General features: G+C 38.4%; 2 protein-coding genes across 5 annotated transcripts in view; one reads left to right on the top strand and one right to left on the bottom strand.

Moving 5' to 3' along the window:
* Positions 1-15,802, bottom strand: part of ARHGAP29 (Rho GTPase activating protein 29) — a 79,708-nt gene extending 63,906 nt beyond the window's left edge. Inside the window, exons 1-2 of the mRNA XM_054833039.1 lie at positions 15,563-15,802; positions 15,035-15,141 (exon numbers count right to left, since the gene is read on the bottom strand). Coding sequence (XP_054689014.1) covers positions 15,035-15,141; positions 15,563-15,768 — 313 coding nt within the window. The 5' untranslated portion in view covers positions 15,769-15,802. The remainder of the gene's footprint in view (positions 1-15,034; positions 15,142-15,562) is intronic.
* Positions 15,651-17,670, top strand: part of ABCD3 (ATP binding cassette subfamily D member 3) — a 34,080-nt gene continuing 32,060 nt past the window's right edge. For 2 of the 4 annotated variants that reach the window (XM_054833047.1, XM_054833046.1), the window contains exons 1-2: positions 15,767-15,882; positions 16,248-16,326. Coding sequence is in view for 2 of the 4 variants with exons in the window: in XM_054833045.1 (XP_054689020.1) it covers positions 15,767-15,882 (116 nt within the window). In the remaining 2 variants the exon portion in view is untranslated. Of the gene's footprint in view, positions 15,883-16,247; positions 16,327-17,670 lie in introns of all 4 variants that reach the window. The other 2 variants (XM_054833045.1, XM_054833044.1) reach the window with 1 other exon arrangement.

Raw genomic sequence — 17,670 nt, 5'->3', positions numbered from 1 at the left:
CCAATAGTAAGCACTGATTCCCTGTAGCCTCCAGTGTGGACAGGGCTTGCATGCAGATGTTATGTTAGATCGTATTTTTCCTGCTTTGTATCCATACAATTAAAAAAAAAAAGGCAGCTCTGAAAAGGAATGCTGTTGAATATAGCAGATACAGTAAGAAGGGTTAATTTGTTCAGATGCAACATAAAACCTTTTTTTTTCTTTTTTTCTCCAGGAGGAAAATAAACAGTTCCCTTCTCCCTAGGGTGGTAGCAAGCCTTAACAAGGAAAAGCAGGACACATTCTTTCCTTCCTTCCTTCCTTCCTTTATAACTAGTCACTGAATTGTTCCCAACACATTCCAGACCTGGTAGGATAGCTTAATTGTCTTCACCTGGAGGCCACTGCCCAAATTCCTGTCAGTTAATATAACACCTATGGAGTGAGGCACCATGATTTCTTTCTGCTGGAAGTGGGTGATGCACCCAGTCCTGCGGTCATGAGCTGTTTCACACATCTATTTGCATATGAAGATTTATGAGTTTCCTGGGTGTAACTGTGCCTATAAAAGTTTGATGACACTTATAGACTCAAACATAATTCCTCCCCAAAAGACTTAGAACAGATATATCAAAGATGAAGAACTGTTTATTGCAATAAGTTGTGGTTATGAGTGAAATTTTTAATTGCTTCCTTTACAATGAAAGGTCTGTATGGAGAAGGGAATGCTGCTGGTTTGCTTTCACTGGTGGTGAAACAGGGAAATTTTGCAAAGCTGTTCGGACAATAATTCTCGTCACAGAATGTTATCAACCAGTACTCTACATCATAATTCCCCACTTCTGTAGTTACGGATACCATTCACACAGAATGTTAAGAGGAGTCCCAAGATTCAAATTCTAAATCAGTAGTAAACCAGCAAGTTTATACCTTTATCCAAACAAGTAGCTAGACAATTAGACTAGAAAAAAATAAAAATATTTAACCATATAGACTCAAAGTAATTTGTCATTGTTATGTACTTGTTCTATTTCTACCATCATTTATGAAAGTACTTTCTAACAAGCTTTGAAACCTCACTTGTGCTACCTGATTCTGTTCCGAGTGAAGTGAAATGTTCATGTTGTTACAGATAAAGACTCTGGAATAGCACTGAAAACAGTTGCTTCCTAGAAAACAATTTGACAGTTTGGTGAGGCATCAGCGTGTTCCACTAGACAGCATCTTATCACAATATTGCATAGACAGCCAGAATAAGTTTAAACATAGACCGGTGATGACTCTTTATTCATATGTCCACTGCAGAAATGAAAATATGGTAAGACCAGAAGGCCTCTAAGGCTTGAAAATCACGGTAAACATGACTCTAAAAGAAGTAAAAATATACAAGACTGCGACCAGGATGATAAGCAACAGAGTGACAATATTAACAATTCTATTTTTACCCAAGTTTACTGATTTATAAATTTTATTGAGTGGAATAATGATTTAATGTAAGACTTCTGACAACAAAATTACATAAGTGGGAGACAAGTACAGAGGGGAATGAAAAAAAAAAAATTCTGAATAAGGAAAGGCATCTGTTTGACCAATGCTATCCTTATATACCCCTAAGTGATAATCTAATCTAGACTGAAAGCATATATAAACCAGAGCTTTGAATTCCCATGGATAAAGAAACAAATATTGCTTTTGAAAACTGCATATAGTTATCATATGTTGTATACTCTTGTGTGTGTATATATATATAAAATATGTATTTTGGGTTGTATTTGGAGATATTGGAAGCTATAGCTTCCAGTCCTGTAGCTGCTTGTGATTAATGTCAAAGTAAACCTGAGACACAGAGGGGTCTTAAACATGTACAGGGCCCCTACTAGAATGAAAACAATGGTATCCTTTTCTTAAGCTCAAAAGATTAAGTTCTGTGGCAAACAACAAAAAGCATCTGACAACATTAGTCACTTTAATTTTATTTTACAGATTACTCTTTGAATACTCACATCAACTATTTCAGTTATATAGGCATTCTTAGGAACTTTTTTTTCTTTATGTAAAGAACCTTAACATACCACAGGAAAGGAATGGAATACCTGTTTCTCAGGTGTCTTGTACAAATAAATACAGTTCTTCGTTGCTCCACTATCTACTGAAACATTACCCAAAGTAGACCAACAGTGACTTAGACTGGTTTAGCTACTATGACAGCAGAAGGAATATGCTCATTAAATACACCTTTGGTAAATTAAATGAACAATTAAGAGATCTGTAGAGTGTTAGCTCCATAGTTGCACTGTTAATACTATTTCTGCACAATGTGTTTTACAGATATTCCACAAAATTAAAGTTATGAAGGCAAAGAGGACTATGCTATTTCACCAGCAATAAGCCCCTACTGTACAGATGCTCACTTTGACTATAGTTAGTTCACAGTCACCTCTAATACATACAGGAGACTTGGGAATGGAGATGAATACGGATCAAGAAAATAACAAACTGAACTGCAGGATTTAAATTATCTGTCAAGATTACAGCAAATACAGATACCTCCTGCCATAAGCATATATTTGTGTGGATTATTTCTTTTAGCATTTTCTTTTTTATAATGTTAATGTCAGAGGCAGCTGAGTGAGCTACAAATCTAACCTTATGGCACCATCTTGTGGCACACTTGATAATTGCACAACTCTCAACTGCTCTTCCAGCTGCTGTTAACTGGCTGTGACTTTTCCACGGTGAGCTGAAGGCTGCAACAGCGGGGAGCAGAGGACAGCTTAGAGCTTTAGCTTCGTGTTCCTTTCTGTGGCTAAGTATCATATTGGCTCTTCTCGAAAAGTTTTACCTTATCCTGGGAAAGTGGTTTGAAGGGAAGTTTTCCCTGCTATCCTAAAATTGATTTAAATATACTCTGCGAGCCATGGCTAATACGGTACAAATAAAATACTGAATTGGGAGATAGATGTTTGAAGAAAAAAAAAACTCAGATTGGATGGGCTGAAAATCTTCTATCCCAAAATTCTGAAACAAACTAGTATAAGAAGACACTGGGATCAGTTCTGTGGGAAATACTTCAAATAAATATAGAAAGTCAGGGTGGTATATGATTGGAGAACATGCAATACAATATCTGATTGTATAAAGGAGGGAGAGGATGGAAGTGATTTGCATCTGAAAGGTCCCTGCATTTTACCTGAGTTGTCTTGCAATAATTTAAAGCAAATAATGAAGCAGTGAATGTAAAAGTAGACAAGATTGTATTGGACTTAGCAATTTTTTCTTTTTTCTTTTTTTTTTTTTTCCAAAAAATAACTTGATTATTCTAGGCAAAGACAACGTGACACGCTTTATTCAAGTGAATGTTAATAAAACACATTATATGATGCCACTCAGAAATTTATTAATGAAGCTGGCGACGTTGATAATTGTTATAAGGATTATAATACAGGCAAGGAACTGGCTAAAAGTGGTATGGTACTGAATGATTTTTGAATGGTGAATCCACCTAGAAGAAAGCTATTAGTTTTTAATATAGTCATTAGTGATCTGGCATAAATGTTACCAATGCTCTGTTGACAAAAAAATTAGAAAGTATCATTAATATTATGCAGAAAGAAACTGGTTGGTCCCAAGAAATGGAGGCATGAAGTAGAATGAAATTCTACAATACAAACTATAACATCATACTTCTGAAGAATAATAACAAAGAATGTGCTATAAGGAGGACACAGCATTTGGAAATAGCAAAACAGGTTGATCTAGTTTATACAGGACGATGACAAGTGCGATACAGTTGTAAAAACATCAGGATATACCTATCACCTGAGGTATTTCCTGCAGAAATAGGAGTAACACTGGTAAGATTTTAAAATGGACTATTCAAGTAAATCAGTGTGCAGAAAAGACACACATCACTGGCACATGTGCAGAAATGACTCCTGAGGTGACCAAAGGAAGAAAAACAAAGGCTGAGTGAGATTAGATATGATTGTTGCATATAAATATGTTAACCAGGTAAACATGGAGGAGGGAGATCTGCTAAAGTAAAAGGGCGATGATGATGAACAAACCTGTATAAACTGTCAATTTATAAATTAAGATTAGAATTTAGGAGAAAGATCCTAAAGTACAGGAGTATGTTTCTAGAACAGATTTCCAACTGGAACATGGGAACAAAATCTTCAATGGTGAATCTAAACAAAAGAAACGATGGGATGCAGTGTCTCCAATAACAAGAACTAGACTTGATCCAGGTCTATATTATTCTTATACTGTTATTCTGAAGATTAATTAATTATGCCTTTTTGCAAATATGGCCCTAGAATCTGAATTTATTAACTTTACACTATTTGTGTTCTAGCCCCTAATTGACTAGAAAACTTCTGGGGAGAAACCCAGACCCATAGAGCATGATATTATGCATAGCACCACTCTCTCCAGTGTTAATCTTCAACAAACTGTTCTTCAGGAAATGTTGTTAAGTCTTCCATAAGCTGTCAGCCCAGCTTTACCTGTGGTGGATCAGATATATCCCAGATGATCCTATCAACTAAAGACTGGTTGGATATATTAATTTATTAGAGCCAGGTAGGAAGAAGCTGAATGCTACCTTCAAAAGGTAAGAAAGTAGTTAAATAAGATACCTATACTGGAATGGCTACACAGTCAATGGTCACAAGCATAGTGAAATTTCTGGTTTTATGGCATAGGTTGATTGAGAGCTTTGTGCTACTACTAGGTTCTTGTTTACATTAACATTGCCTTGCAAAAGTAAACAAACAAACCCCACAACCAAACTGAATATGTAAAGAGCTAGTCTGGTGTCCCAACCCAAGAATTCACTACCACATATACAGTCATTTTGAGCAATTTTTCAGAATGCTGTCTTTATTAATTAGTATCTGGGAGGAAAACTGGAGCTATTGTGTTTTGGCTGGGTGTTAGTCAAAGTATTTCTTGCTGTTGGAAGAGACTATGTAGCTTTAAAGCAAACCTTTGAGCACTTTCATCCTTATTCTCACATTTGCTCCACTTTTCTATTAGTTCTCTTGCAATTTGTTACTATTTTATTTTAGTTCAGTGACAGAATTCTGAAAACAGCAAATTCCAAGAGCACAAGTGAAAACATCCTCAAAATGTTAGCATTATGTTCACTGTGGGATTGCATTTTTGCATTCAAAAGGAAGATGATGAATCTAGAATTTTTGGAGAAGAACCTTAACGTTAGTTTGGATCACTATCCAAAAGTTTGGAAGATGAGTTATATTTATTGAACCAGTGAGGTACTGCTTATGTGACCACAACTGAACTGAATAAACTTGGAGTCTAAGACTTGCTACAGTGAATGGGAGGCCCTATAATCCACCTTTAGAACTTCTAAGGAATGACCATTATAAGTTTAAATAGCATTTTTAAGAACCTCGCCCCTTTTCTTTCCTCCTTCCCTAGACTTTTCTTGCTTTTTTTAACCTTTTCTTCCGAGATTTCAATTACTACTACTCAGTACCTGCATGTCTTGATCTCTTGCCTGTTTTTAGCAATTTTACTCATTCTCCTCTTCTGCAGGACTGCAGGCCTTCTCGGACTGAAAGGTATTTCAACAATACAATCTGGACAACATAACCGCTTTGCTTCTCATTTACCCTGGTAGTCATGTAAGTCCAGCCGTATGATTTACAATTTCAGATTACAAAAAGAAATATAGTAAGCTTAAAGATTAGGGCACAGGTGTTTCTGAAGGTCAAATGTATGGCACAACTAAGTTTAGAAAAAGAAACAGGATTAAGTTTGCATTTCTTTTTGCTTAGTTACCATACACAACTATTAAAGGTTTGGTCCATACTTAGTATGGTTGCTTCTGCTGCCTGTTTATGCTATTCCCCTCAGGTTAGTGTGAGATAAACTAGCATGTGAACATTCAGCGCATTAACTAAGCTGTGATAATAACGTGGAAACATGTCTTTACTTGTGGTTCAAACTCACTCTCATTTCAGATAACAGGGCAATTGGCAGTTGACATTTGACTTGGAATGATGTAATTTGGACGATTATTTACTTAATAGTTAAACTGTGTGTCTTCTATTTATATATTCTGCATTAAGATGGACTGTGTGGGTTCGGTCTTGCTGAGCTGGAGCAAAGAATCCTGCCCTACCTTATAAGCTGTGCCTTAGCTGGCAGGCAGAGAGGATGAGCTTTCAGCTGTGGCTTAGGGTGTAGCTCTGTGCAGTAATGAACAGAGAATTTTCCCACGTTGGTTAGAGACATACAACTTCATGCCTTAAGGCTGAAAAGTAATATGAGTTTTTTTCCCCTTTGCTAGAATGGGATAAAACTTCATTCTTTATTTTTCCTATGAAAGAGAGATTAATTTACTTTCTGTACAAAAAAAGGAAAAAGTGTGCATATGTATCTGTGTATTTATATACACACATGCACACATGTATATTTACATACCTACAGAAACTTCCCCATTTTTTTCTAAAACATGTAAAACACTGGCCTATGTAGCATAAGGGCAACTGTCCCGAAGGGTATCACATTTGGGCAGTTATGTACATTATATTCCCTGATGAATTCAGTTTCAAATTTTAATTTCCAGTGGACATGAGCTATAGCAGAAAGCCCCATAAGCAGTATCTTTGCATGCTGAACAAGTTAAAAGATGTTTAACTGCAAGCACTGTCTTGAGTACTAGCAAGCTAACTAACTTCTCCTACTGATCTGGCTTTAAATGTATGGTTTATCAGTAGTATCACACACTATTAGTAGTAGCAAGATGTAATATTAAAAAGTTAGTAGCAAAGATTATTAGTAGCAGATATTAGTAGCAATATGTAATACTAGTAAGTAGTAGCAATAGTAATAACATGTAGTAGTAACATCCTTTCTTAAAAAAAAAAAGGAAGTAGAACACCAACAGTGTCTTTCAATGTATATTCATGGAGAGAAGCTTCGTATTTCTTTAAAACTTTACTAGTTTCTTCACATTCTTCGAGGGTCTACTTTCTGCTGCCTCCTTTGCTGTTATTGATCCTATGCTTATTTAACAAAAGCCTACTTGTTTCATGTTTCTGAATTTTACTCATTAAATTACATGTTTTGTTACCTCTTCTACAATGTATTAGGGAATGTATTTCTTCCTGCTTGTTCCATGCAACTAAGAGGTTTACTACATTAACCACCTCGTTTCCCTGGCCTTTTTCGTTCTCATTTTGTACCACCTTTGCTGAAGACTATCCGGATGATCCTGAAGGTACATACCCTCCAGCCCTGTTTTCATGATTCTATGATCTTTAAATCAACACAGAGATCTAGAGTCTCTCTTGGTGTCCTCAGATTTAAAGATCCACCACTTCTGCACCTTCTGTACAGTTCCACTGTGCTCTCTATTATCACTAGAAAAGTATCAGCCATTCACAACTCACACCTTTCCTTGTTGCTTCCTACTCTGCTATCAGTGCATTTCCTTTCAAAACTCTGAGTAAATTAAAATACTTAGAGGAAGAAGCCAACTGGATTCTATCCAGTGCATGCACTAGTAGAACACCTTTTTGGAGAAAATGTTGCTAAGTAAAGCAGCTGAATTCTGGTTCTGGTCTTCTGGAACAGTCACAAGTAAGTCTGCCACAAAAGTGGTCTAAAACTGCCCAAGAAACTTGAATTAAGGCTATATCAGGATGCAATCTTTAATTATACGGCTTCATATGTTTTTACCACAGTATTGCTGCCACATTCAGTGAGTAGACAGTTATTTAGTATTCATTTGTAGTATTAAATTCATTTGTAATCAGTATCTAGCACTAGACTTTAATGAACACCATCAAAATACGATGCAAAATTTAAAAATTCATTAAATGTTAAGTATTTTAAAAAATACTATGTTTAAAGAAAGCTCCACCTAATTACAACCACTTAGTACCACAGAAAACTTCTGCAAATACTTCTCTGATATATTTCATGATAAATACTCTGAAAATGGGGAAAAATGCAATTATAAGCCAACTTTGAATGTGTTAGATAACCTACCCTGAAGTAGCATCCTACAGTGATTCTATGGCAGAGTTAAAGTGGTAGTTCAGATCATTTTATCAGCATTTATTTGCCTTAGCAATAGAACTGTCATTTTTCTTCTCATCATCACCTGCCTCACATGCTGTGTCTCAACATTTTTGTAACATATGACAGAGCAGGCCTGTAGGCAACTGCCTGCTTATCTATACAATCCTACTCCAGTTCATGCAAGAACCGCACTTGAACTCCCTCTCGAATGGTTCTCCTACCACATTTCCCCCATCTCTTCCACCATAAATTGCTAGCTCAGGTACCGCAGGCTCCTGGTCCAGCCAGTTCCACCTCACACCTTCTCATTAGATTGCCTTCTTTCAACCTTTTTCTTCTCCAGTCAATTAGCTCTAAATCCCTCCTTTCTGTTTTGCTCAGTAGCTCCAAGTGTCACCCTCCTGTTTTGCAACACACATCCAAGTCTGCTTTTCTTGCCTAATCATTTAATTCCATCCCAATACCAGAATCATTGTTCAGCCTGTCTAATCTCCTTGCTCAATAGGTCTCTAGGTCCTCCTTCCACTGGCTCTCTGACCCAAGGTGGCTCAGCCTCCTTTCCTAAATACCGTCTTGCTAAGCCACTCCAGTTTCTGCGGCCCTTCTTCACTGATTTCTTGTCAAGCCATTTCTTTCTCTTCCAGTCTCAATCTTGCCTCATCCTAATGCACCCCTTTCATCCCTTATCTGGTTTTATCCCCCTGCTTTCAGATCAGTGAGATCATTCTTAAAGCCAAGAACTATAACCTATGCGTAGTCCCCATATTTAGCTGCATTTTGGTATAAGGCAGTCATTACAGGAAAAGCCTTTGAGCTTGCATAGTACTTGATCAACAGCTGACTGCTTAGTCTGTATGGAGGAAGGTTGCAGCCCCAAGGCAAGAATTGTTACAGAAGGCATACAAATCTATTTTGCAAAAGTCAGTAATTTGGCACTGTGAAGGAACAAGTGAAAACCTTATTCAATGTTACATGGATTATCGTATAGGACCTGTTATTATTACTTTAAGAGCAGATCATTAGGCTCCTAGAATGTTTAATGTCTCTGATATGGTTAATCAGAAGGGCTGCTATGATAATTACCAACTTGTGAAACAATGGGTGTAGATAGGACTTCAATTTTAGAAACCCACTTCAAGTTACCACACTGCTCCTCTACCTTCTATCTTTCCTCAGCTGGTGAGTGTGTAGCAAAATTGTAATTGAGTCGGAGTGTTAATAAATGCAAAATATTTCATACAGAGGAGAAATTCTACTTTAATTCTCAAAAAAAAAAAAAAAGATCTGAATATATTGACTCAAAACAATGATTAAGAAATACTGTCCTTGCCAAGGATAGAAGTTTAATGTGTAAAAAGTACTAAATACTAAACAGTTTAAAAGTCCTTTTAGTGAGAGGAAGTAGGAGACAGTAGTTTCCAGGAATATGTCAACAGGGAGAAGGGTTCTGCAGACTCTAAAAATTGGACTCTCACTACTGGTCTTTCATGATGATTAACTAAGCATATAGATCTGCACACAGAATGTATTAAAATCCTTGTTCTATTAGCATCCTTCCTACACTACCAATGTTAAATTATACTTTGAACACATCATCGTAATAAGTATTTGTGGCCATAGCTCCTGGAAAACAGAAATATGGGTCTGATGAAGTTATTACAGGTTTAAACCTAATGGCCAAACAACCTGACCAAATATGAGAGGTATACAATTCCTTTTTGAGCGGTTATAACAATTGAAGTTTCATCACCTGGAATAAGAAGGAACCGTAGCATGAACAGTGATGATGACACAACTTTTCAAAAGTTATGTCTCTCTCCTATATGCTAGTCTCTGCCAAATTTAAGTTTGCATTGCAAGGCATGGCGATAAAACAGAATGACCTTGTTACATTTTCTTCATATATTGAAAGTAATTTGTTTCTTCATTGCTTCATTCTTGGAAATAATTGGACCACACTGGCATGACATCTTTTATTAAATAAATTAATATCCAGGCTGAGGCAGATAGTTCTGCCAACTTTCAGTTTGCATCATCATAAATCAGCAAATATATAAACAGCTGAAAAGCACTACTTATAAGGGAATTGTGGGGTGATCTCAATAAAAGAATTACAGCTCTGCCTAGGAAACAGGAATTAGCTGTAAACCTATTTTAAATGCCTTTGTTTAAATTACTGAATTCAGATATCAAACTCGACACCTTGACTTTGCAAAGATCTATTATAATGTTCATGAATGCCTTTTCAGTAAAATGTTCCTTAAAAATGACCTTCAGTTTTCTTACTTTTTGATGAAAAAGGGAACAGGTTTTTAACCAAGCATTATTTCAAGTATGATAGGAAGTTAACATCGATGACTTCTGGTCTTCTATTTTATGTAGCTAATAAAACAATACAGTATTTGAGATAAGCTAGAAATAAACATTGAGGAGTGAATACCATGGTTTTCAGATCACCAAAAGGTGTCAAGATCAAACTGAGCTGTGATTCACTTCAGGAAAAAAATGAGCAAGCTGAACAGGAACATTTTGTTTCACTCACTATTTTTCTACCTGCGTACCTAGTCCAAATGAGGTAGGGACGTGAAGCACAAAATGTTAACTGTCACTGACTGTTAAGAAATGCAGAGTACTGCATTTTGGAGGAAAAATCTAATTCTGTATTTATTTCACACAGACTGTCCAATCATGTTGACTCACAAAAGGAGTATCAGCATTCTAAGCAGCAATATAGCTATCTTTCTGTAAAACAGTCAAAACCAGAAACCAACCAAAAGGAAAAGCAAATGAACACAGTAACTAAAATAAAATTGAATTCTTACTACAAATCAGTGGTTTGCTCTCATCTGAAATACTAGGTGTGTTTTCTGGGCCAGCAGAGTATGAGTAATTATTATACTTAATGACAACAAAAATTAGAATGGATGTCAAACACTGTACTTTAGAACTAAGTTGGTGTGTAAATGTTTGAAATTAGAGTTTGATCCACTGTGAAAGCAGATATGTAGAGTCCATACCATCTCTTAGAGTATCTGATACTATCTATGTACAAAAAGGAGACCAGATAATTTCTGAGTCTGGTCTCATAATGGTAATTCCTATGTTCTTTCACATTTTCACCTGAACTTTTAAATTTATGAACTGTGCTTATGAAAAATGATCTGTCGCATCTTGGAAAGGCGTGAGGTATTCAGTAAAGGTAAGAGTTGTTTTTATAGATGATAGATCACAGTTACATTAAAAAAATAGGTGTACAGAGCAAAAAATATGGTCAGAAATCAAGGAAATGCAGAAAGTAGACTTGCATGTAGCAATTAAGCCCCTGTGGGTTATGGTGTCAATAAAGATTAGGACAAGTACTCCTATCCCCATACAGTGGGGAAGTAAGGCAGTAATGACACAGAAAGTCTGCAAACATCAATGAATTTTAAACCCAATGCTCTGTACACCCTGAGCTCTCTAACCATTTTTTTCTATACACCCCTTAACTTATTCTCCCCATTCTATTCCCAGATTATACTTTCTGCTCAGAAAGATGACCTTCACACATCTTAAGGTCCTGTAACATCTCGGTCATCTGAGGAACATGCAGATGGGTAAGAAAAGGGCAAGAACAAGAAGAGAAAACAGGAGGTACAAAGAAATGGAAGCATGTCTTCTTTCTCTGTTCTGCAGATCAAAGACAGATTATGTCCATCTCAATTTCACCCTGTAGGCCCCACTCTGAAGATCAAACCTGTGTTATAATCAGCATACATTTCATGGAGGTAGAGGCTTATGGATTTTGAGTGGCTGATACCATACCCACACTACTTCACCCGCACTGGAGTTTCAAGTTGACTAAACATATAATGATTCCATTTGGTTAATATTAGCTGATGAAGCTGTCATTGGGAATAGTCTGTATCATTATTCATATACATACATATATGAACTGATACATAATTAAATGTATTTCAACTTCAGATGTATAACTTGCTTCTGTTAAAAATCAAGCAACAAACTAATACTCTGGTATAGCACTTCAGCAGAATGACAAAACTTTACCACTTAACACTGATGATTGCATTAATAGAGCAGTTCATTAATTTCCCTGCAAACCATGCCAAATTCTACAACTAAGAGATACACCTAAGAGATAACACAGATTTCACAAAAGAGACCACATCAATGCCTGGAACTGTCCTTCTTGCTCCACTAGTTCTTAAGTTTTCATATGCCATAGTACTTAACATTAAACAAGTGAATAATCTTACTGAATTTATACAGACTTAAAAATTAAGCAAGTGCAAGCCTACAGAATGGAGACCAGCACTATACAAATTACCTTCAAACTTAACTAAGATACATGGTACAGTGTGCATCTTACAGCTTACGTCAACTTACATAAATTAATCTCATTCTTCTGCCACCTTTCACAACATTTGTAAATTGCTCTTCCTGACATTAATATATGTTACATTGGACCTACAATAAACAACGTGATTTTTCATTTAATTATTAGATGATATGTTGTTCTCAGAATATAGTTGGGTGTTGTATGCCAAGTGCCAACAGCAAATAATACAGGTTCTTCCTGTTCTGAGAGAAACCAAATCAGAGCATCTTCTTATTTGTTAACCTAGACTTCATTTAAAAAAACATGTACTCATGTAACTATTAGTGGGACAAAATACTCACTCCATAACAATTTCTTATATTCCTGACTTTTACATACTCCTTAAAACTGGCTAAAATCAAGATTGACTGAGGACATGACTTAAGAAACTGAACTGTTTAGCAATTTTATTCCTGCTTTTTATTAAGAAGACTGTTTTGGTTTTTTTTAAATTGTGAAATTAAATAATTGCTTAGGCTGATCCTGCTGCTTAACACTTCAGACATGGGACCATAGCCTAACACTTGCTGTGATGAGGTCTCCTGATGTCCATTATAGGGTTTTAAGGTTTTAATAGTAAATATGTATTTTTCTTCCTACAGGTTTCAGTCTTCAGTTCAGAGTGCACTTTCTAGTTTAAACAGCTTGCTTTCTATGGATGTTCTTACATAGCTAGTAAGAAGTTTGAACCATACCATGGACCACATTAAAAGCTCAGTTGTCAATTTGATTTTGCTTCTTCAGAGAAACTACACACATTATTATTAATACCGGTGACAGGCGTGGTACTCTTTGCTTTGTTTTCTTCCATGCTCTACCTTTTCTACCTTTCCACCTCTAGCTTTTACATCCAAGATACATTTGAATTAATGTGGCTGTTATTTGCTACCTTGGAAAACTCTCACAGTTGACTTGTACCAAGAATACCGAGGAAACAAAATGACTGCAATGTATAAAGTATTGAAATACAGCACATCTCAAACTGCAGAACAAAGAAGGAGCTTTTGTCACAAAAGCATTTGATCTGTGTGGGTGATTTTATCAAGGATATGCTTAGCCATGAGTGTTGTTGGAAACTGATGAAATAATGGATCAATAAAACCCTCATGTTTGGAACTAAGTGCCCATTTATCAATCATGCAAACAAAGTTATTCTGAAAAAAAAAAGCAACATTCAAGAGTAGAAGCAGTAGAAGAAACAGTTGAGGTTTGGATGCATGAGACAAGTTTCTTAGAAGATGATAGATGTATGTGAAATTATTTAAGGACAAGTTAGAAGAGAAATCAAATGTGTAATAGGACATGGTATTGGCTAGCTTCAAAAAGTGGGATAAGGACACTGCCAAAGACAAACATAGCAGAACACCAGTCATGCAAACAACAAAGGTCAGCATGGCCCAAACAGATGGACGCTGATGTAAACAGTTAGGCTGCATGAGATAGCTAGTTCTGTGGGAGGGCACAACCAACCTAAGCTTAAGGAGGGAAGAGGACTTATAAAGAAACACATAGCAATATCATAGCACTCTTGATCTCTGCACAGACGTTGAGATTAAAAGTAGCAGTAAAACTGTACTTTAAAGATTCCGTAAACCTGAAAACTTGTAGAAATTTTCATTTTTGTAATGATTTGAATATAAGAAGTTTATGTTGATGAAGAAACTCTCTCATTTTAGGTTCTCACATTTACATACTGCCGGAGTATCTAAGATTTAAAAACACAAGATATTTTTACAAACATTCATCTTATAAAACAAGATGAATTTACTAATGCTGTGTGATTCTGCTGTATATTTCCTGAGGATCAGAAACACTTTAAACAGTTTATGATTCTTTTTCCCAAAACACCAATGTACAGCAGGTATTTTAAAGCAGGGAGATTACTGATTTGCCCGAGGTCACAGAACAAGTACCAGAGAACTAGATTCAGTAGTCCTGACTCTAGCGCTCTAGAAAAAATGTGAACAACTTGATGTTTTGAGACTCCGGCTTCTACATCAAAACATAAACTTGTCCCAAAATGTCTGATGATACCAAGGATGGGGAGAGGGAGTGAGAAAGAGAAGTATATGTGGTGATTCACAATGAAGAAACAGAGATTACCTCTCATCAAACTGCAGCTTCAGCCCTGCTGCTCCAGACAGATGTATTTGAAAGAAATAGGAATACTCAATAAATGGACTGTCCTATGCACATGCTTTTATACTACAATAACGAAACCACAACATTCAAAGGTATTCCAATGTTTTTAAAAGCCTGTATGAAAACCTTTCTTAGACTAAAAATAGATATATTGACTCTAACCGCATTTTGATCTGCATTTAAGTTTGATCAGAGAAATTGTTTTGTCATTTCAGTGTTAACCATTGCACCAATACAGGCTTTAAATATTTAAGTGATGAGTTCCTGTAGAAAGTACAGCCTCATATACATTATCAGGTATCTTCCTGAGGGATATGACCACAGGGGAAGATCCAGTGTAAATACAGTTATGCTGGCATGGGTGTTTTTGCTGGTACAGCTTGACTTGGCAAACTGTTATTAACTCTGCTGCAAAAAGCACCTGTGCAAGTATAACTGGCTTTGTAGGAGAAGGCTGGCTAGTATCTCCCACTGTACCTGGTGTGGCTCTGCCAATGACAGGGATTGTTTTCCTGGACTTACACAGGTGACAACTCATTCCACCTTCTGCCTGAAAGTCAATCTCGGCAGCTCTTCTCATGGCCCTTAAAAAAAAAAGGACAGCGTGGCAAAACTTAGATCAAAGTCTCTCTAAAGAGGTTTATTTTATATTGTCCTCACGTTTACACGGCATTCATAATCCACGCTCAGAAATAACACTGTACACCCACACAAAGACCCTCCCGGGGAAGTGAATGACCAGAGCCACACACGGCAGTAGGTGCCAAGCCGAGGATGCCTGAGAAAATGAAAACGTAGGCCGAGGCTGAAGCTGAGGCCGAGGCGCCGGCCCGGCCGCGGGGGCAGGCCTGGCCGTCAGGCTCCTCAGCCCGACCTCCAGGCGAGGACAGCCGGCGGCAAGCCCGGCCCCGCTGGCGCGGGAGGAAACGCCCCTTCCCTTTCACCCGCTGCCCGGCGCAGGGGCACGCCCGCTGGCGTGGGAGACGGGGATGGAGCGTTAATTACCGTTGCCCCCGTTGCAAAGCCTGCCCGGGCCGTCGCTCCCCAGGCGAAGCTCGGCGCGGGCCACCCCGCCGGCGGAGGGGAGGCCGGGTAAGCCCCGCCCCCCTCCCGGCATTCCCTGCGCCTGCTCGGCTGGCCTCGGCTCCGCTCCGCTCGGCTCGGCTCGGCTGGGTCCGCTGGGCTCCGCTCCGCGGCTGCACTCGCGCCATGGCCGCCTACAGCAAGTACCTCACCGTGCGCCACTCCGCCATCGCTGGGGCCACCGCCGCTGCCTGCGCGCTCCTCTGCCTGCTCAACAAGCGGCGGGCGGCAGCTCAGTACGGGTGAGTGGGGAGGGCTGGGGCAGGCGAGCGGCGGGGCCGGGAGCCAGGCCTGGGGTGCGCGGGGCGGAAGGGGCGCCGGGGGCGAGCGCTGGGAGGCCGAGGCAAGGGGGAGCTGTGTTCACCCTCGTCGGTTCCCAGCCTGACGGAGCGGCAGTCCTCGTTACGGGGCGCTGCTTCCCGCACCCTCCCCGGGGAGGTGGCCCCTGTGGAGAGGGGCCAGGCTGCTTCCCCCTCCCGCCTTCCCTGAGGTGCGGTCGATGCTGCCCTTCCGAGTATCCAACCACCGCCACCTCGTTACTCAAATTATAGTCGTTTTCTCTATTTTCCTGGCTGCGAACTAACATTAATGAATGGTTGACTTCTAGGGATGTCCTAGGATGCCCTACCTGCATAGGCAAATAATGGACCCCACCTGTTGTTTTAATGCTGCCGTGTGGCATTAAGGTACATGGATAACCATTTCAAAGAGGTAGTACCTGGTTATGTTGTCTGTGAGGATGCCTTAGTGCTATACGTGTGCTAGGGTGTGTATTTGTTAATCTCCTATGAAGCACTTGGGTACCATAAAGCATGGCAGATGAAGAATACACCTCAGACTCAATCCTCACACAATTTTAGCATATTTGTGGCTGTAGACTATTGACCAAATGCTAAAGACATGGTATCTTGCAGTAGTACAGTTAGATACCATGTAGTCAGTACAAACTTATCCTGGTGCTACATCTTGCCAGTGAAATGAATTTACTCAGACTTAAGTAATAACATACTTGTGATTAAGCAACAATTCAGTTTTATTTTACCTAATTCCTTTTATACACGATACCTTTAAGAGCTTCATGAAGTTGGGTAACTTTGTCATATAACATATCAGAACTTTACATACTGCTGACAATTCATGCATTTGCTACCTTACATTGTTTCCTGAGAATAGAAACAACAAGATCCCAAACTATTGCTGAGAGTTACCCTTCTATCAAACTCATAGGGAGGGCTATTTTTCAGGTATCTCTGCTTACCCTTATAAAAAAGGAGAAAAGCTATATAGAAGGGCTAAAAATGATGAGCTGGGAGAGTTACTGACACCGTAGTGCAAGATTTTCACACTTAACATATTATAATGGTGTTTGTAAGTTTGACTAGACCATGTGGATGTTCTGGGAGCATCTACGCTTTAATTCAGATCAAGAGTATTCTTCAAGAGTGAATCTCCCAATTGTCCGTGTTTACCTTGCTTTGCCTTTATTGAGGAGTGATCTTAGAGCACAGAAATTAGATTAATTCAGAACGGAGCACATGTTCAAAACAACACTGGACTCACATCTACATTGGAAGTGCATTTAGTATATTCCCGCTACTAGTAGCATGCAATTGACAGGAGCAGGCTAGAACTTGTCCAGAGTAATCTCCCTGCCCCTGAAATAAATATAATGTGGGTCCTGGGTTGTCCCAGTAAACTATTTTGCTTGCAGTTCTTCTGATGTTGATTTGCAGGACTTGACAATGGCAATGCATCTGTTAGCTTGGGAGTGAACATATTGAAAGTCAGAAGGACTTTATTTGGAATGTGTCCTTCCTGCAGGAATCTTTGATTTTGCTAGGTACAATGTTAAAAATTTGAGACATTCTTATGTATTAGGTGGAACAAACACTATTATAAGATTAGTGAGAGTTGGAAAGTGGAGATAACTTATGAATTATGTTTCAGCTAATTCAGCAGTTGAATGGAGTTGTGAGAGCCTGACCTGATCTGTTCCTTTTCCTCTGTTTGCAGTCTGCAGTCTTTCTGAT

This window comes from Grus americana, chromosome 8 (genome assembly GCF_028858705.1).
Source record: "Grus americana isolate bGruAme1 chromosome 8, bGruAme1.mat, whole genome shotgun sequence".
NCBI lineage: Eukaryota > Metazoa > Chordata > Aves > Gruiformes > Gruidae > Grus > Grus americana.
This window is presented reverse-complemented; position numbering and strand designations above follow the sequence as displayed.